Source organism: Pygocentrus nattereri, chromosome 26 (genome assembly GCF_015220715.1).
Source record: "Pygocentrus nattereri isolate fPygNat1 chromosome 26, fPygNat1.pri, whole genome shotgun sequence".
NCBI classification, from domain to species: domain Eukaryota; kingdom Metazoa; phylum Chordata; class Actinopteri; order Characiformes; family Serrasalmidae; genus Pygocentrus; species Pygocentrus nattereri.
Window position 1 is genome coordinate 14,587,501 of NC_051236.1, and position 18,313 is coordinate 14,605,813.

Here is an 18,313-nt window from a genome sequence, read left to right on the forward strand (position 1 = left end):
TCATCCATACAATACTGTGAAAACGTATTTGCCCCTCAGTGTCTTCTTTTTGCATATTTGTCACACTTGAATGTTTCAGATCATCAAACTACTTTGAATATAGACAAAGATAACCCAAGTAAACACAAAATGCTGTTTTTCAATGATGATTTCATTTGTTGAAAGAAAATGCTAGGTATCTAAACATCAATTAAATAGAAACTGAATGTCACTGTGAAGCAGACTAGAAGGTCTCAAACAGCAGCATGATGCCAGGTTCTAAAGAGATTCAAATTCAGTACAATGTCATTGAAATCTACCAGTCTGGAAATGGTTACAAAGCCATTGCTAAGGATCTGAGACTCCAGCGAACCACAGTGAGAGCAGTTATCCACAAATGGAGAAAACTTGAAACCGTGGCAGACCTTCCCAGGCGTGGCCAGCCTACCAAAATTTCACCAAGTGCACATCAATAACTCATCCAGGATGTCACAAAAGAACCCAGAATCTAAAGAACTGCAGGACTCACTTGCTTCAGTAAAGGTCAAAAGAAACAAAATGAATGAATGGCTTTGGAATGGCCAATTCAAAGTCTTGACTTGAATCCCATTGAGATGTTGTGCCAAGATCTTAAACATGGGTCCCATTTGGACAAAAATGTGGATTTGTGCCACTTCAACTGTGTAATGTGATCATAGCCAAACTGTTTGGAGAGGACACATGGGTGAAGGCATTTACAGATAAAGTTAGCTATGCAAACATTTAGTTCCTCACAGTTAGAATCACGTCCGTTCAAACGGCGCAGAGTGAATGTAGCTGCACAAATTCATCTTTGTGGAGTGATGGTAACAATGCTGAATTTTCGCCCTGTTCCAGCCTGCCCTTGCGTTTCTGGATCAACATTGTGAAGAACCCTCAGTTCATCTTTGATGTGCAGGCGTCAGATAATGTGGACGCAGTACTGTCAGTCATCGCCCAGACCTTCATGGACTCCTGCACTATCGCTGAGCACAAACTGGGCAGGGTGAGACAGAAACTGCTCAATATACATTAATTAAGCCCTATAAACCCCATTTGTTATTTTAATACTTCTTATTCACTAACTGCTATAAAAAATGACCTGCCAAGGGGTTCTTTGAGCTTAAGAGACGTAATGGAAGTGGTAAACATTTGATAGAATGGAAGATATGTTTTTTTTTTTTTTATACTTTTTGCTTCTGTCTTGTTCAGGACTCCCCCATCAACAAGCTATTGTATGCCAGAGATATTCCTCGCTATAAGCAAATGGTGGAGAGGTAGGATGAACTGAAGGATGAGTCTAAACTCTGACTAAAAATGATTGTGGAGTTACTATTGTAACTGAGCCCAAAGGGTAATCATAGATTGGGATTGGAAAACCTGTTTACAACCTAATTTATCCATCTCTCTCACTTTCTCAGGTACTATGCTGACATCAGACAAACCATTTCAGCTAGTGATCAAGAGATGAACTCTGCTCTGGCTGAGCTCTCCAGGGTATATCTTCAATCTCTCTTTCACTTCTTATATCTTATCCTGTCCTTGTTCTGAGTCGTCTTATAACTTATTTGTGCAGTTTATGTGATGGCAGTTTGTGACATGTTGTGTTGCTTTGTTTATATGTTTAGAATTACTCAGGAGAGCTGAATTATCTGGTGGCCCTGCATGAACTATACAAGTACATCAACAAATATTATGACCAGGTGAGTTTGTAACAAAGATGACAAGGCATGTAGAGTAGGTACAGAAATTACCACTCAAGAGAATGTGGCTGATTTAAACCCCTTGAGCTGTGAGGACACAAACAGTTCTAACTATATAACTTAAATTTGTTACTGATTAATTTATATTAATTAAATCACACCAACACATCTGGAAAAAAAAACTCCAGAGACGGCAGATTGGAAGAAGTCAGTTTATATCCCAATATCATAGAATAAAGATAAGTATGCAAACTATTGTACAGTTTCCCAAATATCACACATGAGTGAAACTATGTTCAAGAATATCAGTGTAGACAAGAACCTTGCATTGAAAGAGAAAATGTCAGAGAACTGCAGGCAGGATTCAGGAAAAACACTGGAACAAGTAGTAGCGTTGCTGATGATGTACGTTGGATTATTTTAAAAAGTAGTTAACGTTTTTCATTTACTACAGCAAAGCCTTAGACTGTGTCGACTACGTAAAATAATGGAACATCCTCAGGAAAATCAGAATAACAGAACATCTCATCGTTCTGAAGAAGGTCTGTACTGATCAACAACCCACAGTCATGACAGAAAATGGGCAAACAGACTGGTTTCACACTGGCTAATGATTTAGACAAAGTGGTATTCTGTCATGAAATGTCATCCTATATGCAGAACATACAATGAGAGAAGCAGGACTGAAGCAAAATGATTGAAGATTTAGGATCAGTGGATTAATTGATAACCTTAGATACACAAGTAGTATGACCGTAATAGCAGAAAATCTTAAAGAATAGAGTGAAAAGATGGGACTTCAGTTCAGTATGAGGTAGAGTAGGGTTTTGACAACAGGACAGACCTCTGACTTTACCCTTGGTGATATGGATATATTGCACAGCTTTTGCTTACAGTTATTGACAACAATGGATCCAGCACTCAAGAAACACAACATGATTGGCACTTGGCAGAACAAGGATGAAGGAGCTTGAAAAGATCTTTGAATGCAACGATTTTTCTCTACCATTAAAGATGAGAATTGTCCAGGATATAGTCTTCTCTGTGGATTTGAAACCTGGATAATAAACAAGCAAGGCAGGAAAAACACTGACGCTTTTAAACTTTAAAAGACTTTTGGGAAGACGGCAAAGAAAACAATCAAATCCTCTTCCAAATCAAGCCTCACTTTTCACTTGAAGCCCAGATAACCAAACTAAAGGTGAACATACCATGAGGAAAAAAAAGTTTAAGGTAACAGAGGATGACCAGCTACAAGATGGATGGATATTATTAGAGGAATCATAAGCCAGCTATTTAGAAGTCAAAAGACCAAAACGGAAGGCAGGTGGTTCAGGAGATTCTGAATATGGTCGCCAGAATTCTGTGTTTACTTGATGGCACGTAATAATAATAAAAAACCCTAAAATGAATAACTGAATAGTAGACGTGCAGGGAAAAACTCTTCTTAGATGCATCGTAATGCGGATGTGAACGATTCTGAATCGATTCATAAATGTCAAAAAACGGATTTCTAAATATTTAATTTATAATGTAATGTTGATGCAACTTGTAAAAGGCGGAACTTGGAAGTGGGTAAGTGCAGTGCCCGGACGTTCTGTGACGGCACATAACAAAAACACAACTGGGTGATCGAGAAATCCGACCAGCTCTGCGTTAAAGCTGTGTTAGATCAGGAGTCGCAACCCAAATGTTCAGAAGAGACATTTTGTCCTTTCAACAAAGTCAAACCACGTTGGGAGACATTTAATGTCCAGCATGTCTCAGTGTGTGTGAATGTCCTAGTATAGGCTAAAAATATAATCGAGAGCGCTGCTTTAAGCTTTAGCCCAGCTATAGCTGCTTTCCTCTCATCTGCCAGAAAACCTTTCCTCAAAACTAGTTTCTTGTAAAATGTCTCATCATTCGACTGATTTACAAGGCTGAAGTCATGTCTCATTCGAATTTTCCCGTTGCACCACTGAGGGTGGCATTGTGAATGTAACTGCTGCACCATTTAAGGTGGAATGGGAAAATTCGAAAGAGAAATGACTTCATCTTCGCAACTTGTTAGAGACAGTCTCTCGTTGCAGATTTATAGTACCACAAACCCAACCGAGCTGCTTATAAATGCGAGTACGTCGATGTAACCAGTGCTTTCGCGCTATGTTGCACACTTTGGAGCCAAGATTCAGCATCCAGTCACGAAGATACTTTACTGACACAGCGATTCACCCCCCCCTTTCTTCTACAGCAAAATCAAAACCGAAGTTCTAAAATCATTAAAGAAAACCTACTCATTGCAGATGAGTAGCAGTAGTGTCTCCGTGAATGAGCGCCTTCTAGTTGACTTGCAACATCACTTCCATTTGATTTATTAATTAATTTACTTCCAATATCTTTTATTATGGATCATTACAAATACTTTGCTTTAAAACTACAAAGTCGTCAGCCAGTAAGAAAATATAAAAAGATATGTATAAAAAGATGGATGCATCAAGATGCATCAATAATCATTTTATAATCGCATTGCAGCCCTCTGAATCGTAATCTAATCAAATCAAATTGTGAGGTGCCTAAAGATTCCCACCCCTACTGAATAGTAAGCCTAGCATTTACCAAAAGTATTGCTGGTGATACACCCCCTTTAACTTTACAGGGTGTTGTAAAGTGTTTAAAACAAGGGTTGGTGTTTAATGGTGTTCCATTCTTATTTATTCAGCCAGGGTAGCAGTGTGCTAGGACAGGGGTCTCAAACTCAACCACTAAAAGGGCCATATTAAAAATCTCAACTAATCCATGGGCCAACTGTGCTTTTGTTTTGTTTTTACTTAACTTTATGCCATGACCTGAACTGGCCATATTCAAAATATACCAAAACTGCACACTATGTTGCAGTGCATGCTGCGGACTGCTTGTGTTGGACACATGAATGCTGGGACATGGTGGAGGCCTGTGTTTGCTTGTACAGAATGTTTGACATGAAAAGTTTTTCAGCTTTGTTTGATTATCTTATGTACATATAAAAATAAATGCAACAGCATTGAGAAGTCCCATTATTAAAGGAGAAGAGTGAATGAAGTTTGCTTCAGCATTAAAGGCTTAAGTAACATTTCCACTGTGTTTGTATGTGTTTAGATCATTACTGCCTTAGAGGAGGACACCACAGCTCAGAAGATGCAGCTTGGTTATCGTCTCCAACAGATCGCAGCCGCTGTGGAAAACAAAGTGACGGACTTGTAACTGAGAGATCATGTATAGGCAGAACTTTGGATGATGGGAGAAATGGGATAGTGAAAGAAAATGGCACACGGATCGACGGACACACTGTATGAAGTGACTGCAGAGGAAGGAATCATGAAAGGAGGGGATGGGTTATGTAGAATGAACAAATAAGATGGATGTAAATGATGGAGCACACAATGTCACTTTAGATTTAAAGAGAAGACACAATGTGTTAGGTGAATATACAAGGTTCTTGTCTTTATCTGAGACGAGATGGTCACAGAGACTCTGTATCCCTCTCTGAATGGAGGAGGAAATCCAGTACAAGCTGATGATCCACTGCGTTCATCCTTTCGAAGAGAATAAGCTGCCAGATTTCACGTGTGGAAAGACATCCACCACCATGAGTGAAGTCCCTGCTTGGGGAACAGTGGGTATAAACATTTGTGACTACTGGAATTCTCTTCAAATTGAAAAGGAGTGGGGTGATTCCTGTTCGAGCCAATTAGCTGACTTCTTTCCTTATTGACTGGTGAAATTGGAGTTTGCTGGTGATCAGTTTTGACCCAAAAAGGCAATCTCTGGGGAGGAATGACTGGAAAACATACCTGCTGTTGGAGCAGAGAGCAGTGAGGTCATCAAAAAGTATGACCTGCACGGGTCAAAACAAATTGTACGTGTCATAAAACATTTGCTCTTCTGTCTTTCTCTACCTCTTCATACATTTCACTGTTTCTTCCATTACGTTTTTCTTTTTCACTAATTCTTTTTCCTAGACCACCAATATCACAGGTATACAGATCACAACCATCAGTACAGTACTAACAGCATTTGTACTAAAGCAGTGAAGTGTTTGGCATTAACTGGTACCATTTTATTTTCTCCTGTCTAAAGTCACTGGTAAAGATTAAGAGAAATTCCAAGGGTGTAAAATGTCAATGTAGAATATTCTCATTGTAGATTATTATTTATTTGATTTTAGAGTATGTAAGCTCGCATTTTTTTAGCCTTTTTCTTTCACACCTTTCTGTGACATATCCGTCCAAGTCATGAAGAGGAGCTGTTGCTAAAACAACGGCAACAAGTCTACAGGCCATTGGACATTCCAGGCAAGAACATTCAGTGAACTGAGATCGTTCTCCAAGACATCTCTATTCTAGCACTAAAATTTGAACGTTTTGTCTGATCCGTCAAGGTACTGAGAGCTCTTGAGTAAGAATCACTGGAAGGATGCTTGTAGGACATGAACCTGACTGAATTCTCTCTGTAAGATGTAATGACTGAAGTGAACTCTGCATTTGGGCATAGTTATGAACTGTGTTCAGACATTCCTGTATGTGTTATGAGAGAAACCGAGCTTGTCACATAGGTTAATGTTTTGAAAGTTATGTTGTGTCATGTTCAATTCATACTTTTTTTTTTTTTTTTTTTAATTACCCAGATTGCAAGTGTTCAGTGGGCTTTTGGCAGCCTTCAACATTTTAATTTAAAAAAGAGTGGCGGTCATAAATAGTTTTTACTGAGGGTGATTAATGCCCATCCTAAAGCAGATATAGAAAGGGAGAGAAAACCGAATCGACCTAAAAGGAGTCTAACATGTATGAAGGTGCTGCAGAGGCATCTAGTAGTGAGACAAATCTGGTTAAATGGTACGTTAGATTAATGGACCACTCATACACCTAGTGTTATGAATTGTGTGAGATAAAATGTGTGCAGAAATCATCAGAGGGAATTATAAAGGTATAACTGTTATTAGGTTGTATAAATTCTTATGTGTAGACTAGAGCAGGCTCGACCCTAAACTGTTTTTTAATTATTTCTTTTTTATATTTTGTTAATATCATCGTAAATACTGATTGTCTCCCACCTGTAGCTTCTTACCAACAGTATGTGAAATTTTTTACAAATTATATTGAGAGGTAATAAAATATTCTAAATCTAACCATCTGTGCACTTGTGATCCTATCTGACACATTAATTTGAATGATTTAAGGTGTCTGCTATCTGTATCTTTCCTAACAAAATATTCGTCAATGAGCAGATTTTAAAAGGTACATACTGTACTGTTCACAACGTTACTGAACTAAGAATTCAGTAAAAAGTGGCAAGTGGGTTCTAAAGATTGTGGATTCAGTAGATATCATATAGAAGCCCATTTCTGCCACTGAATAAAAAATGTATATAGCAGTTTAGTAAGTCATAATAAGAAAACTTTCCATTCTCATTAAATTTCATTCATTATTAAATGATTTTTAATCATTTTAATTATTGAGATATTAAGACAATTACAATTTGGCTTCACATAATTATTAGATACAACTTTACAATTGTCACAGTCCTTCGGATGCATATCGTGATAATGAGATGCTGTCATAGTTATGTGAACGTAATCATAATTATGCTTACTAATGACTATATGTGTGTATGTAAATGTGTGTATGTGTGTGGATAGACAGACAGACAGACAGAGATTTAATCCATGACCATGATTTAATCCAATAATAATGCAATACATTATTAAAGCAATGTTACGGACGTTTGAATATGGTGATGCAGCCTAAACATCACTGTATCAGCTAAATCTTAGCTTTCAAATCAGCCAGACATAATCATTAACCACAGTACCAAGTTTAACACGGTGAGACTTTCGGTAGGAAAAGGGTACAAATATGGATAAAAATCGACATCTAGTGGAGAGACGGTGTCTCTGCAACGTTTAGCTGCCTGCCTTTTTATTTTTTTTAGCTTTTATCTTTTCTCTCGTTGAGTACACTAAATGTAATTTCATCTGAAGGATCAATCCGTCCTTTCCAATATGTGCACATTTCTGTTCTGTCATTGCTTTTATTTTAATGAATCGTCTAAAGGAGACTGAGCCCTGCGTGTGGTTTCAGATTAACGCGTAACACGCTGGACTGACGCTTGCACTGCTGTGTAACGTTATTGTTTCATTAAAACGTGAATGTGTTTTCCACGATGGAGAAACCAAGCATGGATAAATTAGTCCTAAACAACGAAAAACGACCATGTTAAGCACGGTAACACTTATGCTGCTATAACGTGTAGCCAACATGAATCACCCACAGTGTGTTAGGGTACTGTCTTCAGAGCTATAATATTCGCAGACGTAGATATAAGTTACAGAATAATATCCCTCCTATCAGAGGATATCGCGCTTTAGCCCTTCAACACGACTTTCCTCTTATTTTGCCTCAGCGGATGATAAGTTCGCGCTCCGCCATGCTGGTGTGCGTTTGTGTCCGGTGTAATGGTGGCGCTGTCCATCTCCCGCTTTCAAAGCCTCGCTGACCCGGAACAGCGCCTGACTTCACCACTATGGAGTCTCTGCTGACGCGTAATTGTAGGAAAATATGCCAGAGCTGGCGTAAAAACAGTTAAATCAAACGCTGCAAAGCGAAAGAGATAGATGATTCATAATTTTCCAGCTGATTTTATGCGTCTTTGTCAGTGGAAAAGGACACAGCCGCCTGCTGACCAGTGAAAATACGTCCAGCGGCGCTCGGTTTGCTAGCTTGCTCAGTGTTGGCTAACGTTAGCTAGTGTCTGGGCGCTGGCTAACGCTAACATTAGCTTCTCCTCGCAGCAGCAGCAGCAGCAGGTGGGTAAAGTTAGAGGGGCACTGACCGTGGGATGCTGTCGTTAATGAAGGAGAGATGATCATTGTGTGTCTGTTTTAGTGACGAAGCCCAAGTAGGCTTCTTATTCGAATGACCAGTTCCACCTTAAATTGTGCGGCAGTTACATTCTGGCGCGTTGAGCGAGGGATAGAGTTGCTGCATCATTTAAGGTGGAACGGAAAATTCGAAAAAGCTTCGGCTTCGTGCTGCTTTACTGTTACTGTCTGGTTAGACGTGTTGTTATTATGAACTAGGTAGTTAGCGGTTTTAACTAGTGTAATGCAGGAACGTTATCTGTATTAATACATTTTACTAAGTTCCTGTTGACTGTCATGTACTGGACATTTCAGCGGTGATTTATATTAGCACTGATGCTGGTGATTAAGGCGTGTCTCTCTATAGGAAAGGCCCGAATAAAAAAAAATAGCAATACTACAATATAATTCCTATTAAAATGACTAAATTAGCGCAGTTACTGTGGTTTACTATAGCGCAAAGCGCAAGTCTTATAGATTACCACAAGTGACTTACTGCTGGAATACTGAAGCAGATTATTATAGAAGATCTACGCAGCGTTTTAGAAATGTTATAACTTTAGTTTCTTATAGTATTACTATATTATAGAAAGGGAAGGTACACATTTGACTGGCTTACATAAGTTATTGATTGCTTATGCACTGCATGATGTTCTTCTCTGATCTGTGAACTGGGTGTAAACCTGTCACTCAGCAGCCCTGGTTTCCCAGTTTAGGAACAGTTTTGGGGTATTGCACATGGATGAATATGACCATGCATGAAAATTAAGACTCACTGTTACTGTTTTCAGAAAGCTGAGCTGTTAAGGCAGCCTCTGTTTTCAAGGCACTCCGTGAGACATGGCCACCCGCTTTACTATACATTTAGTATTCAATGCTGTGTAATTTTCAGATCTTCCACCATTTTTATTTGAAGTCAGAGATGGTCTAGCAACATTTACATTTCATAGATTGAATTTCTGAATTTACTGATATGAGTCATTTTGTAAGAACATGCTCACAAGTGCTGTTAGTCAAACCCCTGTGTGAAATCTGTACCTACTTTTTAAGTTACTTTTTAAGATACTCTTAGGTGTGGATTATATTCGGGTATTGTAATGCCCAGTGGCCTCAGATAAATGTTAAAAGGAAAATGGAGCAGAACTTGACAGGTCAACCCTCATCAGCTTGATGGTGCTCAGTGATCAGCAGTTATTTCAGAATCTCGAAAGGAGAACTGGAGCACGGTCTTTGTAATGAATTCACCTATTAGTTGGTAGGTCAGTACATAAGCAGGGTAGGGAGAGCGATTAATCATCCTCCTTTAGAAGGAACTTTGTTAAATTTTACATTTTGCATGTTTTTGCTGACTGGCCACATTCAAGACAATGAGGCACGTTTTTTCCCTAATTTCCCTAACCCTAAATCTTTAGATAATTTAAATAGTATTTGTAACATTTAATGTTTCTTAGCAGTTTACTGGCAGTTCACCGGGTTGTTCCTTTAAAAACAAAAGCAGTCTTAATATGTTGTAGACAACTTTGTACATTGAAGCACAGAATTTATACTAAGTCTGTTATATAATTATGGATTAGTTAATCTAGAAGTGCTGTCATAGTTATGTAAAATATTGGCTTACATGCCATGTTATTATTATTACTAATTACATTTGTATAAATGTACATATATAACTAGTAGTAGGTGTGTCACAATTATAATATAATTGCATACATAATGGATTATTTTTTTGATGACATTGCACAATCATATTGTAGTTAACATTGTGCATTTGGGTCAGGTCAGGCTGAAGTAAATGCATGCAAATAAAAGTGCATTTACTGAGACACATTATGGGTCTTAAAAACAAGGAACATTCTAAATTTTCACTTTAGAAGGTGGTGGTGAGCAGTATTTGTTTAATTAATGTTTGTTAATACCACCTTTAGAGTGTAGTATTAAATAGTGTTTGTTCTTTTAAGGCTTGTTAACACTTTTATAGGGTTGTAGTGGCTAATGATTGTTTATTTGTGTTTATTAATAACACCTTTATAAGGTAGTAGTGAGTAATGATTATTTACTTGATGTTTGCTAATAACACCTTTAGGGGGCAGCGATGTGTAATGATTGTTTATTTCAGCTCAATCTGAATCTTGTCAGCTGGATTGACAGCTATGAAGCAAGACTGCTAAATAGCCAGTCTGGCCATTTTAGGTTTATACTTTTTCTTCAAAAAATACAGAGGCATCATTAAAACTTATGTCATAAAGTTATATGTCTGCATCATTGGAATTTATGGAAATAACCTTTTAACTCTCCACCTGTGCTCTTACGTTTTGTTTAGAGTAATAACGCAATGGAGTCTTCCGAGCAGTCTCCTCCAGATTCTGGAGCTCAGGAAGTGAACCCTGTCTTCCTTCAGCAGCTGAGAGAGTTGGACATTCCAGAGGAGGCGGCCAAGCAGGTTCACTTGAGCTTTATTCCTCTACTCAGCCCGTAGAAGTGTCCTGCCCTGATTCATGAACAGATACTTGCAGGTTTTTTTATATGTGCAGAATGAATGCAGATTAGGTATTAGGTTCAGGCTGTGTTTTACAATAGTTCAGACAGCCTGCCATGCTAACTGTTCTCTGATGACTGTGTGTGCAGTCCAGTCCATATAAGAGGGAGATACCTAATATAATTTTTCTGTGTTGCTCTTAGGCACTCCTACACACACGAAATGTGTCTGCTGAGGAGGCGGCCATGTATTACTTCAACAAACTAGAGAACGAGGTCTGCTGATAATCACAAACAACCAGCATGTGAACATTACTGTGTATTATATTTTGTGTGGTTGTTTGAGTGTTTTTTGTTTTTTCCATGCTCTCAGGAAGAAGGAGATGAGGACATGATGTTCAAGATGGTTTTTGTTGTAAACATGGAGCTGTCCATGGGAGTGGGGAAGGTATATTCAAGAACTGTTGCATTAAGTGTTCGTTCCAGGTATAAGTGAGATTAAATTGTAGAGTTGAGGTTTTTGTTGGGTTTTGGCAGGTGGCGGCGCAGGTGGGCCATGCAGCTGTGGGTCTGTACCAGGCCATGCAGGAGAAGAACACCTGGAGGGAGATGGCATGGAAATGGGACCATGCTGGGTGAGAAACTGTTGCATGCTGTATCCTTAATAGGGACAGACATTTATCTTTTTTTTTTTTTGCTATTTGCATATCCATATCTTTAAATATTATTTAATTTATCACATAGAGGAAATATTTTATGCTGCTGTGAACATGAAGTGGAAAGGTTTAATGTATTGCATATAGTTAGCATAAGAAGTGATCTGTACCTGATTTTTCAGTTGATTGTGTTGTCTTTGTTTTATGTGGATGCTAGTCAGTGTCCTACCAGTTGTTTTGCAGAACGATTACTTCGAGTTTAAAAACTGTCAACAAAAATAAACTATTTATTTACTTACTAACAAACTATGCATACCTTATTCAGATACTCAATTAGGTAAACAAGTACTAACACAAGTTTGTATATCTGTATTCATGCAAATATCCACCCATCCCTTAGCCTCAATAATGTGCTGTAGTGTCTAAGATGCAGAACAATGAATAAACAGCAATATGTCTCACATAATTAAAAGAACAAGACAACTATTGGAATAAGCATTAATAAACATTTATGTAGGTCTAGGTCAGTTGTCATGACAAGCTTATGTGGGTATCAAGTAGCTTTATGAACTGTAGCCTACAGTAAAGTTTTACCAAAAGTGTTTTCTCCATCACTGGACTAGTGAGCAGTTTTGGCCCATTTTAATGGCAGAGAAGCTGGAGAGATGATTGGGAGACTCAACAACAGGTGCAAGAGAGGTTGAGTCTCTTGCTCAAGGACACTGATGAAAGTCATAGATATTAGATAGAGAGAACTGCAGGTTCCCAGGCAACATCCCAATTCAGGATGTGAACTTGCTTCTGATCTAATTAATCTTGGCTATATTCATATTATGGCTTCTTGTGTTTGTGTGTTCAGGGCTAAGAAGGTTGTGCTACAGGGCACTAACATGGCACACCTGTTGGAGTTGCAGGCTCTTGCTATGAGTTTAAGCCTCCCTACAAAACTGATACAGGATGCCGGACTCACCCAGGTAATGGCAGTTTAGGGTGCATTAAATATATTGTCGCTATAACAAGTATCTCCAAAATACTAACTTTACAGGAGAAGGGAAAAACACTCTTAAGCTTTTAACGCAAGTCAGTGTAAGGAGATTTTGTTCTAAGTAATTTTGGAGCATTTCTGTTTTGTCCATTCATCATGACATTTTTACACAATGTAAAGGACAGCTGCTGTGTTGAATTGAGGTAGAAAAGGTAGGTTTTCATTGGACAGTGACAATATATAAAGGATCAAAACCTTGTATCTTTTTTGTAACTTTACAAAAAAAATTGAAGTTAATAGAATAACATTGTTTCATAAATATTAGAATAGAAATTATTTTTATTGCTCCAGCTATAACTCGATACAAATAGAATGGCATCTGATGGGTGCTCTGCAGATGTACCGAAGCCAGTATAATGTCAAAGCTTTTGTCTTTAAGACATCTGTAATTTCATGTTAATTTGCCTATTAATGACAAAAACAAAATAAAATGCAGGCAACCAGCTTAGTGTGTTAAATGTTAGATTGGTCATAAACAGTATAATGAATACTTTTTGGTATTTGTGAAGGGTATAAATTAAATAACACCTAGTCTTTAGATGATGTGCTTTGCTCTGTAAATTATTCCACTGTCAAGGAAAGGTCATTTTCTGGCTCTTACTGGACAGGGAGTTTGGCCCTTGTGTGGTAGTGAAGAACTCAGCTATGGCTGCCACATAGTACAATATAAAGAAACTACACGTTTTATAAAGTTTTTAACTTGTTTATGTTAAAAGACCATATACCTTAAAAAAATCAAGTATGTGCTTTTTTATGTGTTTATCCTACTTTCATTATACTAATATCTGCTAGCCTATGTGCGATATGAGTTCTTCAGAATTAGAATTGGGGGGGGGGGGGGGTGCTTTCTTTTCACATTGTGCAGCAGATCTTAACAGCCTTTAGAATCACATCTTTTGTGAAGGGGAAATACACCAAAATGGCAGACCATGCTGACAATCCAGGATTAAAACTGGAGATCCCTTTTTTTTAAATCCCCAGCTATTAGATGTGGTATTACCAGAGTGTCTTACCTGCTGTTTTCAGGTGGAGCCAGGCTCTAGCACTGTGCTGGCCATCATGGGAGAGGAGGAGATGGTCAACAATGTCACAGGCAGTCTGAAACTGCTCTAAGCACTGAAGGAAAGAAGCAACTGTGGAAACACAGGTGTGTAAAGTAACACTGAGCGTCCACAGGGGGGCGGCAAAGCCCTACAGCAGCGAGGCTCTCGGCATGTAAAAAAAAATATCCCACAGAGCAAATCCCATAGCATTCACATACTCCTACTGACTTGCACTGACTCTCTCTCTCTCTCACACACACACACACACACACACACAAAGAACAACAATAACATCGGTTAAGGTGGGAGGAGGGCTGCACATGTGGATGGTTGCCTGGGTGCGTCATTCCAGGCTGATTTAACGTTTACAGTGTATTCGCATTCATTATGTTACGAAAGGATCCTTGATTCTTCATTTAAAAGAAGGGGAAATGTGTGAAGATCAACAGTGAACATATCGGTATGTGATCAAATGGGTATATGATACCCATCATCCCCTCGTACATTAATATTTATCACTTAAGTTAGAACCTAGTGTTTTGGTGATTGTTGAACCAAAGTAGTCATTGTAAAAGAGTTAAATGAAATGTAACACTACACATAAAACGTCCTCTCTAGATGTAAGAACTCCTGATTTATCTCCTTGGAAAGTTTACTGCTCATCAGCAATGGGCTTCCTTTGCTATGAATTGTGATGTATAAATCTATGTATGTATATAACTTTTATGTAACTTAAATGTACTGATGTGATACCCCCTCCTGCCAAACATTGTTGTGTAGAAATAACTTGAATGCATACTGATATGGGAAAACAAAATCTCAAAGCCATATTGATTGTGGAGTGCCATTGTTAACACTTTGTTACTTTTTTGATCATTCTTTTTTTCTGCATCTACATATTGTTGACTGTCAATTCTAGGATTAAGGAGGTTGGTCATTTGCAATAATACTGACATGCTAGTTGTCTTTTTGCTCAATTAAAATTTAAATGTTTGTAGTGTTCAAGATCAGAGTGCTTGCTTTTTTTCTTGTACTGGACACAATCTACTCTTGGATTCTCTTGATAAAATAGACTAGTATCGAATTGTCTAAATGCTATCTGATGCATATTGCCTGTAATTTCTTTGTTCAGCTTTAGAAATGTCTTGTTCACATTCCAGAATCTGCTGCAATTGTTAGATTTAGACACTATGTATAGTAAAATATAGCAGTAAATACAGTATATATCCAGAGGTATCAAACTTTGATGGGTACCTACTGCTAACAGACGCCTCCAGTTGGACATACACAGCTTGTATAATCTCCTTAGAAAAAGCATGACCAATATAATGGGATGCTTTGGAGCCTACGGTCATCATGCTCAATGCCAGGTGTGAACTAGAGGGATAAAAAACCCACAGGTATCGGCCTGTGCAGCTGCATTTTCTAAAGTGATGGTGCACCTTCCAGTATCTACAGAATGAGTTGAAGTTACCTTTGTGATTCAGAACTAATCATCCAACATCAGTACCTGACCTCCCTCGTGCTCTCACGGCTGAATGCAATTAAAAGCTCACAGAAATGCTCCAGTATCTAATTTAAAACCTCGCTAGAAGTGGATGTTACTGCAGCAAATGGGGAAAAACTCCTTATTAATTTCCCTTGATTTTAGAAGAAACCATTAGCATGTGTGCACAAACCTTTGGCCATACAGTGTAGTTTGTGATATAGGCCACTGAAAATCGTGTTACCCCTGTGTTATCCACGTCACTGGATATTTTTGGCAGCTGGCTCATGCAACATGGACGTAACTTCGGCATGTATGGGCTACGTGCGAAAACAACATCGGCCCGACTGTTCACTGTACCCGTCCTCAGTCAAAAGAGGTTTTACGGCCCGACATTACGCCACTGTTAGTGTTTTCATCGAGGAGCTTGTCCGACGTGTCGTCAAATACCAGCGCTCAAAGACACAAATGAAGCAAAAGTAAATGCCACGTTACAACCTGTGAGAAACGAAGACACATTTTTGTCTCTGCGCCTGCTTTAGCTCTCGCTGTGAACCATGTGACCGAATGTAAGTACGAAGTCTGTTCTCGGGCGGCACAATAGCGGTATTGTACACAGACCTGGCGCTGCTGCTGCTGGGAAACGCTGAACGAGTCAGACTCGCGACGCATCGGTTCTTTCGATCTGATTCACAAGTCCGACTGAGTCAGTTTTTTGTAGGGTCAACGCGACGTCCCACGCATGTGTTACGGGCTAAGCGTCTGTTAATCTTACAAAATGTTAGTTAAAATAGTGTGATTTGACGAATTAAGAACGGCCTCTTTAAATTTGCCTACGTTTCCTCTTTTTCGTCTTATGCAGACCGTATTACTCGGACGAAGGTTCACTTCTCTAATCGCTGTAGGGATGAGCAATAAGTTGACCGATCAGTACGCCGAACATCCGAAATCCTATAGTCATTTCATCGTTTGTTTTTTCGAGCCGAACAGGATCGGTTCAGTGAACTGAATCAAACGCCTTCGCCCTGATCACGTGCTCCGCCGAGCCCCAAGGCTGCATTGAGGACGAGATGTCCCTCTAGCTGAAAGCGCGCTGGTCTGAGTTGCCCCTGTTATGCTGACGTGGGAGATGGCAATTTGTCGTTTCCTTCTTACTCTCAAACGCAGTCGGTCCAGGAAACCCTACTCGTCCTATAGTATGGCAAAAATGGCAGCTGTTGTGAAAATCAACCGAGTTTAACGAAGCGTGAGAAAGAGATCGGCACGCCGCCTCTATTTAACGCAACTCTGCTCGTCGCTGGTCCTCGGTGCACTTTTGAACGGTTGCCGTTTTTACTCGTCCTTGAGATCCGATCCGTGCTGCCGATACAAAAGGCTACAGCAGTTCGTTTTGTTTCTCTGGTTTGGGGAGGTTACGTGCGTCGCTGCATGTCCTGCATGCTGGTTAGTCCAGGTCAGGAGCCATTTGAGAGGGCATGGCTGTATATTAACAGTTTCATCACCAAAGCTTGGTTTAGCAAAACAACAACGATTAGCTTTACGTGGTAGACGGCTTCGGCACTCTAGCTAACCTTCGACTGTGGGAAACATAGCCCGCGGCGGAGCAGTGAATAAATAAAAATAGATTCGTTTAAATTACGTCATGAACACGAACCTCGCCTACTCCACCCCCCGTCCAACCCACCCCCTCCAAATAAATAAAACACCCTACATGGCAGCAGTCGACTCAGGTCATTGTTGGCTACATTTGGCCATGTAAATTACATAAAATTATTTATGAAAAAGGTTTGCTTTTATTTACGTAAAGGACAACTACATGTATTTTATTTACGCGCATTTTGAATATATCGTTACATTAATTTAGATCATGAGATACTTCGATCTTTAGGTCAGCGGGATTTTCATTTTTTTCTGAAACTACAGCTCGTCTAACAGTTTCTGACTCGTCCTTATTGTAGCCCAGCCAGTTCTTCACAAGCCACTGCAACAAATGACGTTAACAAAACCGTCTCGGCCAATCCGGGCGCTCCTCTCGTGCCCCATGACCTGGCACAGAAATACCGGGCCAATCACATGTTCGCCTGATTGTATCCATTCATGTGCGAATACTTCGCAATCGTGTAACATTGGAAGTTCAATACATGCTCGCCGTTTCTCAGTTCTGATATAGTTGGCCATAATTTTCATAACGGACAACTTACAGCGTCGAGTGGGTGGCTTCCTCATATTTATAGCACGCAACCGACAAAAAAGACACACGGACACCTAGAAAAACAAACTGGTTTAATAGCTCCATCAATGTTTGAGGATGGTGTATGGATTCAGAACCATCCTTTATGTGAAAAGAACCAGAAAGGCGCCATCTGAGCAGGAGCAGAGGCCATATTTAAAGTGAACGGTCGGGAACCGCACACACAAGTCAATATCCCTGTCCAATCCCATGCCAGGTCCCACAAGACCGACCCTTCATGTTCCATTCATAGCTGAGTTAAGGTGGGGCTGACCCTACCTCTAATGTCGTAGTCCCTGGTATGGGGCCCCGGAGACCCCGTGTAGCTACGGATAGCTGCTATGTGGCTAACCCAGGTTCGGGGTATTCCCTTCTGCGCTGAATAGATTTTTTTTACAAGAATACAAGAAGAAAGAATAATCCCTTTATGAAAGAATTGAAAATTCCGCGGCCTGTGTATTTTAGTAACGTGACAACTGTTCCCATATCCTCATTTAACTTCTTTCGGAGATCCGTATAGTTACTGGGTCTTTTCTCTTCATCTCTGAACAAACTCCATCCACCCTCTCACCGAGCGCTGCAGAAGCTGACTACGCTTTTCCACCCCTCCCAAAAAACAACGTCCTGCCCTCCCTTGGTCAACGAAAACGTTTAACCTTTTGCATCCAATGATATGTTCTCTTTTCTTTTCTCCATGCAGACGGACAGCCTTATAGCCTATAGCGGCTACGCTGGGTTGAGCCTCGTCGCTGAGACCGCCTCGGCGTGGAGCCCCTGCTGGAGCGCCGCGGAAACCCCGCG

The 18,313-nt window shown here is 39.6% G+C and overlaps 2 protein-coding genes across 6 annotated transcripts in view; both read left to right on the plus strand.

Moving 5' to 3' along the window:
- plxnb1b (plexin b1b) overlaps nt 1-6,846 on the plus strand; it is a 110,503-nt gene extending 103,657 nt beyond the window's left edge. For all 5 annotated transcript variants that reach the window (XM_017697875.2, XM_017697876.2, XM_017697874.2 and 2 more), the window contains 5 exons: nt 856-1,003; nt 1,210-1,274; nt 1,419-1,494; nt 1,626-1,700; nt 4,818-6,846. In XM_017697875.2, coding sequence (XP_017553364.1) covers nt 856-1,003; nt 1,210-1,274; nt 1,419-1,494; nt 1,626-1,700; nt 4,818-4,922 — 469 coding nt within the window. In that variant the 3' untranslated portion in view covers nt 4,923-6,846. The remainder of the gene's footprint in view (nt 1-855; nt 1,004-1,209; nt 1,275-1,418; nt 1,495-1,625; nt 1,701-4,817) is intronic.
- A 1,344-nt stretch (nt 6,847-8,190) lies between these two features.
- On the plus strand, nt 8,191-14,789 carry si:dkey-19e4.5 (UBA_like_SF and PTH2 domain-containing protein). Its single transcript, XM_017697880.2, has 7 exons — nt 8,191-8,523; nt 10,898-11,017; nt 11,257-11,328; nt 11,426-11,500; nt 11,590-11,687; nt 12,568-12,682; nt 13,780-14,789. The coding sequence occupies exons 2-7, from the start codon at nt 10,910-10,912 to the stop codon at nt 13,864-13,866; spliced, it is 555 nt and encodes a 184-aa protein (XP_017553369.1). The 5' UTR covers nt 8,191-8,523; nt 10,898-10,909; the 3' UTR covers nt 13,867-14,789.
- Nucleotides 14,790-18,313: the final 3,524 nt, after the last annotated feature.

Bases quoted from the DNA above. Each gene is read 5' to 3' on its own strand.
- si:dkey-19e4.5 (XM_017697880.2), top strand. From the start codon at position 10,910: ATGGAGTCTTCCGAGCAGTCTCCTCCAGATTCTGGAGCTCAGGAAGTG. The intron at 11,329-11,425 runs GTCTGCTGATAA...CCATGCTCTCAG, and splicing joins TCAACAAACTAGAGAACGAG to GAAGAAGGAGATGAGGACAT. The intron at 12,683-13,779 runs GTAATGGCAGTT...TGCTGTTTTCAG, and splicing joins AGGATGCCGGACTCACCCAG to GTGGAGCCAGGCTCTAGCAC.